Raw genomic sequence first — 17674 nt, 5'->3', positions numbered from 1 at the left:
CTGCTCTTGGGACAGGACCACGCCAGCTGTGGCCGGGAGCATCTTCCAGGGCGGTGGCTGGGGTACGTGAGCCTCACTGCCAACCCCCTCAGCACTGAGGCCGTGGGACAAGCGAGCTGCACCCCACGTCCTGCTTCAGCATCACCTGCAAGGGCCCAGACAGCTGTGTCCAGCTGTGCTGCCCCCCTGAGCCCCAGCTTGCCTCCTGCCCCTTCCTTCTGCGTTAGCTTGGTGCAAGCGAGCCTGGTCCCTAATTTTAGGCTTCAGCAAGCAGCCCCTTGGACTCCCAACGGCACATTTAATTTTAGGACCTAAGCAAGCAACAGGACACCATGGTTGGTCTTTCCGCGTGACACGCTTGGTATCAAAATCCCCCCCTTCCCTGTCGGAAAGCCAGAAACAGAGACACGAGACAGCAGAGAGAGCTTTACGGCGCACGGGCTCGCGTCCCCCAGCTCCCGTAGGCAGCAGCTCCGTGCCCCTACGCCGCCGTGCCGTTGAGGGTCTTGTCCTCAACAGCATCCCTGGGCTCGTTGGGCGGGGGGATCTTCAGGTTGGAGGGCTCCACGTGCCAGATGTCCCGCGCGTACTCTTTGATGGTGCGGTCGCTGGAGAACTTGCCGGCTGCAGCAATGTTCCTGATGACCATCTTGGTCCACGCCTTGGTGTTCTGCAAGGACAGGGGTGGGACGATGAGGCCAGAGGCTTGTGCTCACGGGTGCCACATTGGCCCCAAGAGTGGCTTTCAAGCAGGAGTGTCATGAAGATGATCCGAGGGCTGGAGCACCTGGCTGCTGGGAGAACAGGCCTTGCCTTTCCTTTGGAAATAGGAGGACAGCCTGAGAGAGTTGGGGTTGTTCAGCCTGGAGAAGCGAAGGCTCCAGGGAGACCTTAAAGCAGCTTCCAGCGCTGAAAGGAGCTCCAGGAAAGCTGGGGAGGGGCTCTGGATCAGGAAGGGCAGGGATGGGACAAGGGGGGACGGTTTTGAGCTGAAAGAGGGGAGATTGAGATGAGATCTTAGGAAGAAATGGTCTCCTGTGAGGGTGGGGAGGCCCTGGCCCAGGTTGCCCAGAGCAGTGGTGGCTGCCCCATCCCTGGAGGGTTCAAGGCCAGGTTGGATGGGGCTTGGAGCCCCTGATCCAGTGGGAGGTGTCCCTGCCTGTTGCAGGAGGGGTGGAACTCCATGACCTTTGAGGTCCCTTCCAACCCAAACCCTTCCATGATTCTATAATGCCCTGTAGCAGCACAGCCAGAACCCTCCTCACCAGGAACCCCACCAGATCCCTTCTCCGGGCTCGGATCTTGTACTGCCACCACAGGTCCCCCACCTCACCACCAGGCTGGCACTCACCAGGTACAGCTCGCTGACCTTCTCCTGGCATTTGACGTAAGCCTCATAGTCTGCAAAGACTTTAAACCTGTAGCAGCGAAGAGAGGAGGAGTCAGTGATGGCAGAAATGCTCAGGTAGGACACAGCGGTGGCCAGTGGCTGCAGCGCACAGAGCTCAGGCTTTCTGGGGCTTTCTCCACCATGAAGGCTTCAGATGAATTTGGTGTCCCCAAGCCCTGTCTGCACAGGGCCCTGCAAGCCTGGGGGTGCTGGAGTGTGGGCTGGGAACACCCGGTGTCAGCTCACCGGGAAAACATCTCCCCCAGTGCAAAGGCCCAAGGCCATCAAGTGCTTAAAGCTCTGGCCAGGAAAGCCCTTGAGAGACCTAAAAGCATCTATCATTTGGTGAGGGTTGCGCACCCAACTGCGTCTTGGCCTTAATGTACCCCAGGCTTTAGGGGGGCGAGCATCAAGTGCCGTACACGGAGAGCCTTTGGTACCTGTGGAACATCAATTAGTATTTATTTAGTATTATCAATTATTATTTAGTATTTGATAGGAATGGTTGGACTCAATGATCCGATGGGTCTTTTCCAACCTGGTGGTTCTATGATTCTAGTTGCTTCTCCACATGCACAACATCAGGGCCAGAAAACAGGACCTTATTAGCCAGAGGCTGGATGGTTGGTGCTGGGGGCTGCTCTGCGCACGCACCAGGAGTTGAGTGGAACCCAACCCAGAGAAACCCATCCCAGGACTCACCGGTCGTGGTGGAAGAGCATGTTGACCACATCCTTAAAGAGGTCAGGCTCTTCTGGGGAGAAGAAGCCACCCTGGATCTGGTCAACGGCTTGTTTCAACTCAGGGAGCCGGTTGTAGAACTCATGAGCGCGGTACCTGGTGGGGAAGGGTTGATACGAGATAGTGCTGCTCCTCTGCCTGTGGTGGCACCCGCGCAGCATCCCCAGCCCTCACCCTTCTCTGTCCAGCTCTGCGACGTCCTCCACCCTCATGCCAAAGATGAACAGGTTCTCCTCTCCAGCCTCCTCGGCCATCTCCACGTTGGCTCCATCCATGGTGCCGATGGTCAGAGCACCATTGAGCATGAACTTCATGTTCCCCGTCCCCGAGGCCTCGGTGCCCGCTGTGGAGATCTGCTCGGACAGGTCGGTCGCAGGGATCACTGCCAATAAAGCACAGACACAGGGGGCTCGCGGTGACCAGTTTGGCTTTGCATTGTGCTGAAGGACGTTACATCTTCAGGGATCTTGTTAGATGCACGAGGGCACGCAGTGACAGGACAAGGGGGAACAGCTTTAAATTGGAGAGGGGAAGATTGAGATGAGACATAGAGGAAGAAATTCTTCCCCATGAGAGTGGGGAGGCCCTGGCCCAGGTTGCCCACAGCAGTGGTGGCTGCCCCATCCCTGGAGGGGTTCAAGGCCAGGTTGGATGGGGCTTGGAGCCCCTGATCCAGTGGGAGGTGTCCCTGCCCATGGCAGGGGGTGGAGCTGGATGACCTCCATGGTCCCTTCTATCTCAAATCTGATCATGAGCTGCTGTCTTGTAGTGATGGAGCCATGGGGTGGTGGAGAGCCACGGGGTGGACATCCCCTCCCCACAGTGTGCCCCACGTGGGTTACCTTTCTCCGCCAGCGAGACCCTGTAGTTCTCCAGGAAGATGACCTTCAGCTTGCTGCCCACAGCGGGGTCATTGTTCACCACCCAAGCCACAGCATTAATGAGCTTGATGATCATTTTAGCCATGTGATATCCTGGGGCAGCCTAGGAGAAAAGCCACGGGTGAGCCCAGAGGGCTGGAGTCAGGGGCAAGTGAGGAGCACCCAGCTCCCACGTGCCCAGGGAAGCACCTGCTCAGCTCGGCTCCCATCTCCTCATCTGACCCACGTGTTGCATCACTAAGTTTTTGGGAGCTTGTGTGACCACAGGCAGCACGTGGTTGTGCAAGCCCCCAGGAAACTTGGTGCCTTGCTTGAGTAGAAGCCAATAAGTGCTTCTCCAGCTCTTCCTGGGGAGTTTCATGAACACAGCCCCATGAGACATCTGCACTGAAATCTCCGAGTGCATTTTCAAGGCCTTCCCCCAAAAGGGAGAGTCATGGAGATGATCCGGGGCTGGAGCACCTCCCATCTGAGGGCAGGCAGGGAGTTGGACTTGGTTCAGCCTGGAGAAGAGAAGGCTTCAAGGAGACCTTGGAGGAGCTTCCAGCACTGAAAGGGGCTCCAGAAAAGCTGGGAAGGGACTTTTTAGCAAGGTCTGTGTGACAGGACAAGGAATAATGTTTTTAAACTAAGAGACCGGAGAGTCAGACTGGATACAAGGAAGAAATTGTTTACAATGAGGGTGGGGAGGCCCAGGTTGCGCAGGGAGGGTGTGGCTGCTCCATCCCTGGAGGTGTTCAAGGCCAGGCTGGATGGGGCTTGGAGCAACTAGATCTGGTGGGAGGTGTCCCTGCCCATGGCAGGGGATTAGGACTGGATGGGCTTTAAAGTCCCTTCCAACCCAAACCCTTCTATGATTCTATGAAAATGCCTGCAACTCGTGGCCCAACTTACCTTGCCCCCAATGATCACAGTCCTCGGCACAAACAGCTTCGCAGGGTCCCTCCTGATGCCTGGAGAAGATGCCTGGTGTCACCCCCTGTTTTAGCTGCAGCCCCAAGGGACAGGGATGCTGGTGCCCCCCGGGCAGGGTGTCCCTTAGCGGGGCACGCGGTGGCTTACGGTTGTACATGGTGATGATGTGCAGGCAGTTCATCAGCTGCCGCTTGTACTCGTGGATCCTCTTCACGTGCACATCGAACATGGAGGAAGGGTTGATCTTCACTTTGTATTCCTTCTCCAGGTACAGCGCGAACTTCACCTTGTTCTCCTGGGGGAGGGTAGGAACTATGTCACCCCCCACCCTGTGCTCCCCTCCTCCTTTTCTCCCCCCTGCCCATATCCCTCACCTGCTTCACTTTGGCAACCTCCCTGATGAAGACGTCGTCGTCCACAAACTCGTGGAGCTTTGTCAGCTGGCTCAGGTCCCGCACGTAGTCCTCCCCTATTTTCTGCAACAGGAGGACACACACATGTTGACCGTGCGATGGTGGAAGCTGCCTCCATCAGGGGCACTTCTCCTGCCCGGCAAAGACAACAGAGCTTGGAAAGCAGGAGCTGGGGACTCGGGTGAGAGACAAACAGAGCTTGACCATTTAAGATCCGAGGGCTGGAGCACCTTCTGTACGAGGCCAGGCTGAGACAGTTGGGGTTATTCAGCCTGGAGAAGAGAAGGCTCCGGGGAGACCTTAGAGCAGCTTCCAGCACTGAAAGGGGCTCCAGGAAAGCATGGGAGGGGCTCTTGATCAGGGAGGGCAGGGAGAGGATGAGGAGGAATGGTTTTCAGCTGAAGAGGGGAGATTGAGATGAGATCTGAGGAAGAAATGTTTTCCTGGCCCAGGCTGTCCAGAGCAGTGGTGGCTGCCCCATCCCTGGAGGGGTTCAAGGCCAGGCTGGATGGGGCTTGGAGCCCCTGATCCAGTGGGAGGTGTCCCTGCCCAGGGCAGGGGTGGGACTGGATGGGCTTTGAGGTTCTTTCTAACTCAAACCATGCTATGATTCTATGAAAAGATGTAAATAGCTGAGGTTGGAGCCGTCTCGCTGGGGTTGGGAAGGGTTGAGGGCCAGTGTGCTCCCCCCATGCTGCTACCTCTGCAATGAGCTCCGCCAGCCCTGGGTTGCAGAGCAGGAGCCAGCGCCGCGGGGTGATGCCGTTGGTCTTGTTCTGAAACTTGTCTGGCTCCAGCGCCGCGAAATCCTTGAAGCTGTGAGGGCAAGGGAGGGGGCAGCTTCAGGCTCAGGCGCCTGGCACCACCGCCGCTTCCAAGCTGAGGGTGACCCACCACCGCCTCCCTCCCCACACTTACACTTGAGTTTTGACTATTTCGGAATGGATCTTGGCCACGCCGTTGATGGCGTGGGAGCCAACGATGCAGAGATGGGCCATGTTGATCCTCTTGACGCCTCCCTCCTCAATCAGGGACATCCTGCGCAGCCGGTCCACGTCGTTAGGGAAGACGGATGCGATGTACTGCCCATGGAGGTGGGACAGGAGGTGAGCAGTGCGCCTTTAGGGATGTCCCACCCAATGGCTCCCAAAGAGTGATGTCCCCAGCGCATTCAACACCAGCAAGAGCAGTGGCTTTTACTCCTGAGTGATGGTGCAGATGTCCTCCAAAGGGTGCCCTTCCCTAGCACAGACCTCTCTGGACAGAAGGACTCCCCCAACCCTCACATGTGCTTGGCCAGCAGGGTAGTTTCAGCAAAAGCCCTGTGCTGCCAGACCAGGAGGCCAAACCACCATCTACCTTTGAACCGCCAACCTCATCCTTCTCCAGGATGAACTTAGCATTTAGGGAGCAAAGAAATGCCAGCTGCAATGGGCACTTAAAATAGCCGCTAACCGCAGGATGTCTCCAGATCAGTGGGAAGGGCTTTCCTGTACACCAGTCTCCCAAAATAGCAACCAGAACCACCTGGCCACACACCCAACATCATCGATTTGTGCATCCCCCATTCCCCTCCCTGGAGAGGGCCTCCATTTCCACCCCAAAGCACTTACATCCAGGTGCCTCTGGTTGATCTCATAGATGATCTGCAGGTGTCTGGGGAGCAACTTCTCCACCAAGTCCACCGGCCAGCGCTCCAGGGCTTCGGGGAGCACCGTGTGGTTGGTGTAGGCAAAGGTCCGCTTGGTGATGTCCCAGGCCTGCCAGGAGGAGAGCCGGAGACGAGCAGCAATGGTGAAGGCAGCCTGGGTGCCGTCACCCACGCGTGGTTCACCCACAGAGCTGGCTTCTCCAGTTCCTGCTGGTTAAACCCAACCTGACCGCTCCACATCACTCCCCAAGCCAGCAGCACCTACAAAACTTGTTCCCCAGCTCCTCTGCCACGGCTGAGTGGGAGGGCGGGTGCGAGCAGAAAGGATCCAGGGACCAAGTCGGATCTCCCTACCTTGTTCCATGGCAGCTTCTCAATGTCCACAAAAATCCTCATCAGCTCAGGGATGGCCATGGCGGGGTGGGTGTCGTTCAGCTGGATGGCGACCTGCGGGGAGGACAGGTGGCACATGGGGACACAGGGGCATCCAACTGCACTGGGGCACAGGAACCCACCCAGGGGCCACAAAACCTCTCCAGCAATGGGGGTGCATCCAGAAGGCATCAAAACAAGCTCTGAGGTGCATGTCAGAGCAACCCCGGCTCATACCTGGTCGGGGAAGGAATCAAACACTGTCCGGACGCTGTCCGTGCTCCCGAATTTGGATGCTTTGAAGCGGCGTATGATGTCCTGGAGGGTGGCAGCCACCACGAAGTACTCCTGCTTCAGCCGCAGCTCCTTCCCCTCAAAGAACTGTGAGCAGAGGAGCAAGGCAGGATTGCACCGCGCTGCCCAGCTGCGCCTGTGCTGGAGGAGCTGAGCCTCCCCAGGGCTCCCTGACGCAGGGGGACCCACACGGCACAACACCAGCCCCTGGTGCTGGTGCTGGCACCAGCTCTAACCCCAATATCTTCTTCCTTTCCAGATTCCAGCACAGGACTTTGACACGTGCTGGTGCAAACAGAGGTTTAAATCTCCCTCGAGCATTGTCAGAACCTGTTGTTCCTAGTTTGAAAGTCTGGGTTGCAAGGAAAAGTCCTCAGGAAACCAGAAGGGAAACCCTGAGGGCTGTAACACCTAGGAGCTATTCCTAAGATGAATTAAAGCCACCGTTCATGCAGCAAAAACATCAGCCTGCTGGTTTGCAAGAGGATCTGCAGGAAGGAAATTCACTACCAGGGCTCCCCTGGGGTAGGATCAAACAGGGAAAAAAGCCATCAGGGCCTGCCCAAATGGGCTACAGAGCAAGAAGAGCCACCTTCCCTGCTCAACAGTTTGTTTTGTGGCCAGGGAAGGTTGGAAAAGATCTCTAAGATCATCCAATCCGACCATCAGCCCAACATCCCATCGCACCACGGCAAGAGCACCCACAGCAAGAGGGCGATTCGAGGCACCATCTCCAGTCCTGGGGCTGCAAGGGGCTGGCTGGGAAATGCCAGCATTCATCAGGTTGTCTTCATGTTATATTTCGAGACTTGAGGAACATTTCTGCAGGAGGACGTGCTCATCCCCACTCCCTCCCCGTTACTGAGCACTGATCTGCCCAGGAACAAACTCATCTCTGCTGCGGCGCCGGGCAGCGCTGGCGAGAAGCAGCAATCCCCATCCGAGCACTGCAGGTGGCTTGGAACACAACCAAACCACCTCTACAATGTCCCAGTAAGAGGGGCTGCTCCACGATCTTCACAGAATCATAGAATCACCAGGTTGGAAAAGACCCATCGGATCATCGAGTCCAACCATTCCTATCAAACACCAGCCCATGCCCTTCAGCCATCCCTAAACCAGGGACACCTCTCCATCCTGACTTACGTTGTCGTTGGGGTAGAGGACGCGGGATATGTTCTCTGCCAGGTTTCTGTCCAGCACAGCCTGGATGTAGTCTCCGACATTGACTGGGGAGGAATAGAAGAAGGATAAGGTGGGTGTGGGACCTACCCTGAAGCCCAACTCGCTCAGCATTCCACCAGCACCCACTTACAGTCCCGCAGGTTGAAGTCGTTGGGGGCCCGAGCCGACCACAGGCGCATGGTGTTGACGGTGTTGTTCATGTAGCCGGGCACAGGGGTGTCGTAGGGCAGCGCCAGCACCACCTAGGACATCGGCAGGGCAGCTGGGGCCAGGCTGTGTCCCTGGCTGGTGGCCCCTGAGCCCCCTGTCCTGCTGGAACACCCCCCACCCCACCGATCCCCCTGCAGGAGAGAGCTCAGGGTCACATCCACCTCCACGGGGTCACATCCACCTCCACGGGGTTGTATGCATGGGGATGTTTTTGATACCCCCTGCCCACGCTGGTTCCCCGAGGTATTCCCAGTGGATGGTGCTTGCCAGAAGCGCTCAGGGGATGGAGAGAGGCTTGCAAGACTCAGGAGAAGCTTAATTAAAACCATCACGCTGGGCTGCGTGTGGTGCACAGACCTGCTGCATGTGCTTTGGGGCATTTCAGAGGTTGGCTGCAGATGTGGAGCAGCAAAACCCATCTGCGTCCCTTTCTCCATCCTCCCCAATCTGCTCCACTACTGCCTTTTCCACCCCGGCGAAGCAGCCTTGTCACCATCACCCTCCCCAGCAGGGATGGTGGCAGGATCCGTGTCGAGGGCAATGGGACAAGCCACCTAAGGGGGTTTCCTTCGCACCAGACTCACACGGTTGCGTCCCAACCCTTACCTGGGTGTCGACCCACTTGGCGCCGGTGGCCGTGTGCTCCACGCGCCCGTAGAAATGCACGGGCAGCATGTACTCGGGACGGGCTTTCTCCCAGGGGTTGCCGTGCCGGAGCCAGTCATCGGCTTCTTCCACCTGCCGAAGGGAGCGAGAGTGGGTGAGGAACCTCCCTGGGTTGTGCCACCTGGAGGGCGGCTGGGAATGATGCTTTGGAGTCCATCTACCCTAAACCCAAATTTCAACAGCGCAGGGTGAGCCGGGAGACAGGGCTCTGCCCCGACCACTCTGGACCTTGGAGATCTTCCAGAGGGGTGATGGATGGGGATGAGGAGGTGGGGATGAAAGCAATGTTCCTCTTAATACACTGCTAGCACCAATGTGTTGTGACTGAGATCATAGAATGGTTTGGGTTGGAAGGGACCCTTAGAGCCCATCCAGTCCAACCTCCTGCAGGAACAGGGATGCCTCCCATCGGATCAGGTTGTTCCAAGGCCCATCCAACCTGGCCTTGAACCCCTCCAGGGATGGGGCAGCCACCGCTGCTCTGGGCAACCTGGGCCAGGGCCTCCCCACCCTCAGCGTTAAGAAATTCTTCCTTATGTCCAGTCTGAATCTGCCCTCCAGTTTATCCCCATTGCCCTTAGACCTGTCACCACAAGCCTTTGTGAACAGTCCCTCCCCAGCTTTCTTGTAGCCCCTTCAGGTACTGGAAGGTCACTATAAGGTCTCCTCAGAGCCTTCTCTTCTTCAGGCTGAACAACCCCAACTCTCTCAGCCTGTCCTCATATGGGAGGTGCTCCAGCCCTCACATCATCCTTGTAGCCTCCTCTGGACCCGTTCCAACAGCTCCATCTCCTTCTTATGTTGAGGGCAACCAGAGAACTCCCAAAGAGAGCCTACTGCTAGCTCCTAGGCAGCACAGGGTGGCTGCAGCTCCATGAGGGAGGCAAACCTTGCACCGGTTTGAGAAGTTAAACTTGTTTGACAAAACATCTGACAAGTTTTAAACATCTGTAGAAGACCAGGACAGACCAGGGACCCTGACAACCCTATCAACCTTTAATCCCAAAGGACTGATTAAAGGGAGGGGCTGTGCCCAGAGGGAGCTCATCACATCCAAAGAGAAGGACAAAGGGCGGAGGTTCTCTTGGTCTCATTTGTCTCAAACACTCAGTAAAATAACGCATTATAAGCCACTCGGAGACATCATCTGAGCCTTGCAGCTATAAAAGTAAAAGAATAGAGCCCAGCAATGGGGAAACTGCAGGTGGAGCCGCCTATGGATTGAGCCCTGGTTGGCTAGAGCAGCGCTGGAACCAGGACCGCTGAGCTTTTCCTCTCCTTTTCTTGTTTTCCTCCCTTTTCTCCTTTTTGAATTAAGTGCACGGCCTCTTTTTCTCCTTTCAATTAACACACAGCCTATCGCAGCGTTGTGTTTGGTGCTGGATATTACATCACACACACTCCCTCACAGTATTGTGTTTGCAGCCACGTATTTTGCCTGTGTAATTAAACAGTGTGGGCACAGATTAGCAATTATTTTTTTTGTGTGTTTATGCACCTTTAGTGCTTTTTTGCCCCATTTTTAACTGGGAGGAATTGATGAGCTTCAGTCTCTTCTCGCATTACAGACAGGGCTGACAGGACAAAAGCAAATGGTTTTAAAATAAGGGAGGGGAGATTCAGGCTGGATATAAGGGAGATATTGTTGACATTGAGGGTGGTGGTGGCCACCACCATCCCTGGACACTTTCAGGGCCAGGTTGGATGGGGCTCTGAGCAACCTGAGCTGCTGCTGCCCCTGCTCCTGCAGGGGGGGCTGGAACTGGATGGGCTTTAAAGGTCCCTTCCAACCCAAACCATTCCATGATTCTTCTGGGAGGAGACAATATCGCAGCACCCGCTCTGGCTCCAGCAGTCTCCAAGCTAAGAGAGAGCATCTGTGAGCCCTGATCTAAGGGGAAGGCTGGACTCGGGGCTTTGGATATGCTGGGGGAAGCCGAGGGCCACGCGGCTCTCTCCGTACCTGCCATCCATCCCGGATCTTCTGGTTGAAGATGCCATACTCGTAGCGGATGCCGTAGCCGTAAGCTGCCAGCCCCAGCGTTGCCATCGAGTCGAGGAAGCAGGCTGCCAGGGACAAGGGACAGCAGTGAGCAGTGACCCAAGAGCCCCGGGACACAGCAGGTCCTTCTGGAGAGAGCAGAAGGCAGCAAGCAGCCATCCTGCAGGGACACGAGCCAAGGCTGCAGCCGCCGCTCGCCCCCGGCCACCCAGCACCTCCCACCCCACGCATGGAAAGGCTGGAGCGATGAAACCCTCCCTGGGTTTAGATCCCCCCTGCAGAGGATGCCAAGGCTCCAGGGTTGTTCCCCACCACCCAGGCAACGAGATCATTTGTGGGGCTCACTCACCAGCAAGCCGTCCAAGACCACCGTTGCCCAGACCAGCATCCTCCTCGATCTCCTCCAGCTCTTCCATGTCCAACCCGAGCTGCAGACAAGACGGAGAAGGTGATGGGCTAGAGGTTCTTACAGCAGCCGGCCCCACGTGGAAGAAGCCCTGGTGGAATGCTGCTGCCTCGCATCCAGAACTGCCACCCCCTCAGCTTTGCAGGTGGGCTCCAGGAGGGGAGGAAAGGCATCCAAAACCCATTCCTGCACTTGGGAGATGGGGATCCACACCCAAAGCAGTCCCTCTGCCCCTCCACATTGTGGCAGCCACCAGCTCTGGTGTTTAAGTCACTCTTCCAGCCTTGACACGGGACACGTGACCTTCACCTCGCAGACAAGCTCTCAGGGGTGAGATGCACCCAGCTGTAATCAGGGTGCTGCTCCCATGGCCCCAGACGTTTCGGGCAGGTCTCCCAAGGATCATTCCTTCCCTCCACGCCCTAGGGGCTGACGTCGCCTTCCTGCTCCCCAGCACCCCCATTCTCCTGGAGCAGGCACCCAGGAGCCCATCCCCCTGACTCTGGGCATCATCCTGTAACAGAGACACCTAGAGAAGTGGCTACACCACTTTTACAAGGAAATGTAAAGCTTCCAGCCCGGGATTCTATGGGAGGAAGAGGTTTTGCCTATGCAAAGCTCCTCAGGCTGCTCAGAGGGAAATAAGATAGCGCCTTGCTAGGGCCGAGCCACCTTTTCCCACAGAAACATGTCCCACGGTCACAGCAAGCAGGGACAGCCCTGGTCCCACAGCAACCGGGCAGTGACATCTCCCAATGCAGCCGGTCACAGAGAGGTCCAGGGACACCAGCACCAGGAGCAGCCTTGCTGGTGCTTCAGGACACCCAACAGCCCTGAATGCCTACAGAAATCATAGAATTATAGAACAGTTTGGGATGGAAGGGATCTTAAAGATCATCCAGTTCCACACCCTGCCATGGGCAGGGACACCTCCCACTGGATCAGGGGCTCCAAGCCCCATCCAACCTGGCCTTGAACCCCTCCAGGGATGGGGCAGCCACCCCTGCTCTGGGCAGCCTGGGCCAGGGCCTCCCCACCCTCACAGGAGAACATTTCTTCCCAAGATCTCATCTCCATCTCCCCTCTTTCAGCTGAAAACCATTCTCTCTCGTCCTCTCCCTGCCCTCCCATGATCCAGAGCCCCTCCCCAGCTTTCCTGGAGCCCCTTTCAGCGCTGGAAGCTGCTCTAAGGTCTCCCCAGAGCTTTCTCTTCTCCAGGCTGAACAACCCCAACTCTCTCAGCCTGGCCTCAGCAGAGCTGCTCCAGCCCTTGGATCATCTCCATGGCCTCCCCTGGACCTGCTCTAACAGATCCATGTCCTTCCTGTGCTGAGAAATATCTTAATCATAAATATCATCATATAGTATGCCAAGCATGTTATTTTAGAGGCATTTGTGTGTCCAGGAGGCTCAGCACCCATAATAAGGAGGCGTTTCCTCCCGAGCTTTACCTGCCATCACTGCAAAAAAGATCATTTCCAAATAGCCTCGCGCTTTCTGCTTCCCCAGACGACCACCACGCAGCATCCCAGGCTCTTCCCCTCCACCCTCCCCCTGCTGGGCTCATTGCAGGGGAACAGAGAAAAATTGAAACCCCCTAAAAATAAGTTCCTCTCCTCTGAACGTGCAAAACCTGCTTCTGCTATTGTGCAACCGCCCCGCAGGACGGCTTCGGTCACAAGCGCAGGGTCAGGGGAAAGGAGCCACGCTGAAAACCTCCGATATCCCGACTGCCCGTGCTGCCTGGGGATGAGTTTGGCCAAGGTTTTATTGCCCTCTGTCTTTGGTTATTGCTATTAATGGCCTCTTAGCTATAACCCTGAGCTTTCTGGCTGCTTACGGGCCCTGGAGCCTCCATCCCAGCAGTGCCCGGTGGCACTGTGCCTCATCCCTCAGCCGGGCAGCCCCCATCAGGCTCCAAACACCAGCCCTTTCCCAAGCAGGTTCTGGAGCAGCTTTTATCCACTGAGGCATCACCTGAGGCTCAGGGAGGGCTTTGCAGCCAGTGTGTAAACCACAAACACCCCCAGGAGCTGGGGAGCCATCCAGGTCACAGAATCATAAAATCATAGAATTGTTAAGGTTGGAAAAAGATCTCTAAGCTCATTCAGTCCAACTATCAACACAACATCACCGTGCCTGCTAAACCATGTCCTGAAGGATCACATCTACGTGCTTTTTGAGCCCTCCCAGGGATGGAGACTCCACCACTGCCCTGGGCAGACTCTGTCAGGGCTTCACCACTCTTTCACTAGAGACGTTTTTCCTGATATCTGGTCTGAACCTCCCCTGGTGCAACTTGAGGCCATTTTCTGCAGTCCTATCACTCGTTACTTGTTACACACGGGGTCTCTCAGCTTCAGACCATGGTGCTACCACCAGGTGTGAGGTGAGCCCAGCCTGCGGGCTCTCACCTCGCTGGTTGAACGTCTCCTGACTGCAACTACGGAGCCAGAGCGAGGTTTGTGTTCCCTGCCGGCCGGGCTGCAGCTGGGCAAGTGGGGATCACACCCCGAACGCCCAGAAAACATCCTCACCAACCCCCTGGGCTGCTCACCTGGTAGATGGCTTCATCGCAGGCATTCTGCAGCCCCAGGTTAATCATGGTGTTCTGCAGCGTCCGCCCCATGTAGAACTCCAGGGAGAGGTAGTAAATCCTCTGAAAGAGAAAACCACCCCGTAATCACCTTCCCCAGGGATGGAGGAGGCTCCTCTGGGCCCCAGAAGCTGCCATCGGGCGTTACCCCAAAGCAAGAGGAAAAACCCCCGAGTCCCAGCAGAGCGAGGTGGTTTGCGGTGGGAATTGGAGGGCTGGAGCTCCCTGGAGGTGGCCGTGCTGGGCAGGCCCAGCCCTGCTCTCCCATCACTGCCCTCTCCCAAGCCAGGAGGAAGGCAGCGCGGAGGCAGTTTTGTTTGGACAAGCCCTGTGGCCCCGTCCGAGCGCAGGACCAGCTCCAGGAGGGTCACCTCGAGAGCACCGGTGGCCACGCTGGGACAAAGTTCAGCTTCAAAGAGATGTTTCCCAACGTCACCCTGAGCTGCAATGCAACTGGAAAACTGAGCAAGAACCAGGGCCAGCTGCGGGGACGCAGGCTTCCTCTGCCGCGCGGCCTGAGGAGCGCAGCGCGCTCTCACTTGCCCTCTGGCCGACGTGACCGGTGCAGGATGCGGCCAGTAAGGCTTGTGTAAGCCCCGCGTCAGCACCCGCAGGTTTTAAGGAAGGATTTAAGCTGGAGGAAGTCGCTGACTTGACAGGAGCTGTGCCGGGGGACCGGCTGGGCTTACTGGTGTGTTCCCAGCAGAGCCGGGGGCAGCGATGCCCGGCAGACGCTACAGGAGAACCTCTGGGTTCAAGCCCTAGAAAAGGCTCATCTTTTTTTCTCCCTGCTTTCATAGAATGGTTTGGTTGGAAAAGACCTTTGAGATCATCGAGTCCAACGGTACCTGTCCACTGCTAAACTAGATCCCTGAGCACCTCATCTCCCCGTCTTTTAAACCCCTCCAGGGATGGGGACTCCACCACCTCTCTGGGCAGCCTCTGCCAGGGCCTGAGAAGCCTTTCCGTGAAGGAATTCCTCCTAATATCCAGTCTAAACCTCCCCTGCTGCAACTTGAGGCCATCTCCTCTCATCTCTTGTTACTTGGGAGAAGAGCCCAGCACCCACCTCATCACAACCTCCTTTCAGGGAGCTGAAGAGAGCGACGGGGTCTCCTCTTGGCCTCCTGTTCTCCAGGCTAAGCACCCCTAGCTCAGCGGCTCCCAGATCCCCTGTTCTCCAGCCCCTTCCCCAGCTCTGTTCCCTTCTCTGGACGAGCTCCAGCCCCTCAATGTCCTTCTTGGAGTGAGGGGACCCAAACTGACCCCAGCATTCAAGGTGTGGCCCCACCAGCGCTGAGTCCAGGGGGACGATCCCTTCCCTCTCCTGCTGGCCACCCCATGGCTGATCCAAGCCCGGATTCCGCTGGCCTTCTTGGCCCCCTGGGCCCCTGTGTGCTCGAAGCACTCCCTACACAACACAGGAGGGGACGGAGCTACCACAGGCTGGCCCCGTCCCAGCGAGGTATTGAGGGGGGACAGCTTTGCCAGGAGGAAATTGGAGCCGACAGGGCTGTCCAGGTGTCCGGAGGGGATTACGGCTTTAATCCCCAGCCCCGTGTCTGCTGCGAGCCAGCGCAGGTGAGCGGCACGACAGAAACTCCAGCCCAAACCGGCTCCCTCGCTCTTCGGATGGCTGTGGCGCAGCTCGGCCTTGGGATTCTTCTCAACAAGACCCGCTCGTGGCCGGTTCTGTGTGTGTTTAAGCCGTTCAACTCCTTGACCCTAGAAGGCTCTGCAGCTGCTCCGGGGGAGCTGCGCCCACGCCAGCGCCGCGGGACAACAAGCAGCCCTCGCTCGCCCCGCTCCCCGCCAGCCGCGCGCTGTTTGTTTTGCAAAGCAAAGGACGGTGGCCTCGCTTGGTAAAGTCCACTCCCTGCGCTTGGCAAAGAGAGAAGGACCGTTCCTAAAGGCAGGAAAAACCCAAGTCCCCGCCACATTCTCTATTTTTGGCATTCCCAGAGGGAAGGTTTGTGCCCAAGCGGTTACGATGGGTGTAAAAGTTCCCATCCTGGCTGTAACGCAGCAGCCACCTCGGGAAAGTTGGAGTCGCAGAATCATAGAATCACCAGGTTGGAAGAGACCCACCGGATCATCGAGTCCAACCATTCCCATCAATCACTAACCCATGTCCCTCAGCGCCTCGTCCACTCATCCCTTAAACCCCTCCAGGGAAGGGGACTCAACCCCCTCCCTGGGCAGTGCCCAGTGCCCTATGACCCTTTCCATGAAAAATTTTTTCCTAATGTTCATCAGGGAAGTTGAGGACTTGGAAAAGCCAAGAACCTTGGAAAAGAGAGGGACCTCAGAAGATCTGAGGTTCTCCTACCACCTCCCACCCTGCCAAGATGGTTCCCCAGCATCCCCCGGTCCCACCTTGGGGTCCTTCTCGTAGTAGAACTGCTGGGTGCGGATCCATCGTCCCACCAGGTGGTCCCGGACGGTGTGTGCGAGGGCGAAGTAGTAGTCGCGGGGGGTGGCCACGTTGCGGTCCTTGACCAGGGTGAAGTGGAGGTGGCGGTTGAAGCCCCTCTTCAGCTCGGCCACGCTCTCAGCTCCCACGATCCCGCGGATGCTGATCTGCTTCCGCCGCTCCTGGTCCGACAGCGGCCGCGACATCGCGGAGGGGCTGCGGGGGGATGATGGGGAGAGAGACGGCGGGGGTGGGGATGGGGGTACCCCAACCAGCACCCCGGTTCTGTCCCTGCACCGCGCGCTGGCAACCCGGGTGAGGGACTGAGACAGCGATGGGCAGCGGCACCAGCTGCCAGCTGAGGGGTGGGAGGGACGGGGGGCAAAGGGGGGACCCCGGGGAAAAAGGGGGAACCCTGGGGGAAAAGGGGATGCAAAGGGACCTGGGGATGGGCAGAGGGGGGGAAAGAGGGGGCTGGGGATGGAGAGAGGGTGAGAAAAGGGGGGGGTGGGGATGGAGAGAGGGAGGCAAATGGGGGGCTGGGGATGGACAGAGGGTGAGAAAAGGGGGGGCTGGGGATGGAGAGAGGGGGATAAAGGGGGAACCCCCAGGAACAGACATCTCGGGGGGACAAGGGGGTGCAAAGGGACCAGGGGATGGGCAGAGGGGGGGAAAGAGGGGGCTGCGGATGGAGAGAGGGTGAGAAAAGGGGGGGCTGGGGATGGAGAGAGGGTGAGAAAAGGGGGGGGCTGGGGATGGAGAGAGGGGGGCAAAGGGGGGACCCCCGGGAACAGACATCTCGGGGGGACAAGGGGGTGCAAAGGGAGCTGGGGGTGGGCGTAGGGGGTGCAAGGAGGGCTGGGGAGGGACAGAGCGTGAGAAAAGGGGGGTGACCCTGGGGATGGACAGTGGGGGTGCAAAAGTGGGGGGGGATGGGAAGAGGGTGAGCAAAGGAGGGGCTGGGGATGGTCAGAGGGGGGCAAAGGGGGGGCTGGGGATGGTCAGAAGGGGGTTCAAGGGGGCCCAGGGATGGACCAACAGTGAGAAAAGGGGGACTGGGGATGGAGAGAGGGGAGCAAAGGGGGGACCCCAGGTACAGACACCCCCGGGGGGACAAGGGGGTGCAAGGGGAGGTGGGGATGGAGAGAGGGGGGCAGGGGATGGTCAGAGGGGGGCAAAAGGGGTGCTGGGGATGGTCAGAGGGGGGAAAAGGGGGGGCCCCGGGGACAGAAATCCCGAGGGGACAGAGGGGGGGGCAAAGGGAGCTGGGGATGGGCAGAGGGTGAGAAAAGGGGGGGCTGGGGGTGCAAAAGGAGGGGTGGGGATGGACTGAGGGTGAGAAAAGGGGGGGCTGGGGATAGGCAGAGGTGGGCAAAGGGGGGGACCGCGGGGACAGGCATCCCGGGGGGACAGAGGGGGTGCAAAGGGAGCTGGGGATGGGCGGGGGGTCAAAGGGGGGACCCTGGGCACGGACAGAGGGGGGCAACGGGGGGCAAGCTGGGGATGGGGAGAGGGTGAGAAAAGGGGGAGCTAGGGGTG

At 57.9% G+C, this 17674-nt stretch overlaps 1 protein-coding gene across 1 annotated transcript; it reads right to left on the bottom strand.

Moving 5' to 3' along the window:
- Window positions 1-26: 26 nt before the first annotated feature.
- Window positions 27-16351, bottom strand: PYGL (glycogen phosphorylase L). Its single transcript, XM_069856788.1, has 20 exons — window positions 16099-16351; window positions 13684-13785; window positions 11070-11148; window positions 10682-10785; window positions 8659-8790; window positions 7973-8084; window positions 7804-7886; window positions 6601-6744; window positions 6346-6438; window positions 5954-6100; window positions 5259-5422; window positions 5042-5156; window positions 4302-4403; window positions 4075-4222; window positions 3907-3965; window positions 2974-3115; window positions 2306-2513; window positions 2093-2227; window positions 1352-1418; window positions 27-670 (listed from the first exon to the last, which is right to left on the bottom strand). Exons 1-20 carry the CDS (start codon window positions 16339-16341, stop codon window positions 482-484), a joined length of 2568 nt encoding a protein of 855 aa, XP_069712889.1. The 5' UTR covers window positions 16342-16351; the 3' UTR covers window positions 27-481.
- Window positions 16352-17674: the final 1323 nt, after the last annotated feature.

The sequence above is a fragment of the Phaenicophaeus curvirostris genome, chromosome 5, assembly GCF_032191515.1.
Source record: "Phaenicophaeus curvirostris isolate KB17595 chromosome 5, BPBGC_Pcur_1.0, whole genome shotgun sequence".
In the NCBI taxonomy this organism is placed as follows: Eukaryota; Metazoa; Chordata; class Aves; order Cuculiformes; family Cuculidae; genus Phaenicophaeus; species Phaenicophaeus curvirostris.
Note: the sequence above shows the minus strand (reverse complement) of the source record. Positions and strands in the feature narration are given on the sequence as shown.

Excerpts from the sequence above, each read along its gene's own strand:
- PYGL (XM_069856788.1), bottom strand. The coding sequence starts at position 16,341 with ATGTCGCGGCCGCTGTCGGACCAGGAGCGGCGGAAGCAGATCAGCATC. Across the intron at positions 8,791-10,681 it reads AGATCCGGGATGGATGGCAG|GTGGAAGAAGCCGATGACTG; the intron begins GTACGGAGAGAG and ends TCCCTTCGGCAG. Across the intron at positions 3,116-3,906 it reads CTGTGATCATTGGGGGCAAG|GCTGCCCCAGGATATCACAT; the intron begins GTAAGTTGGGCC and ends CTTTTCTCCTAG.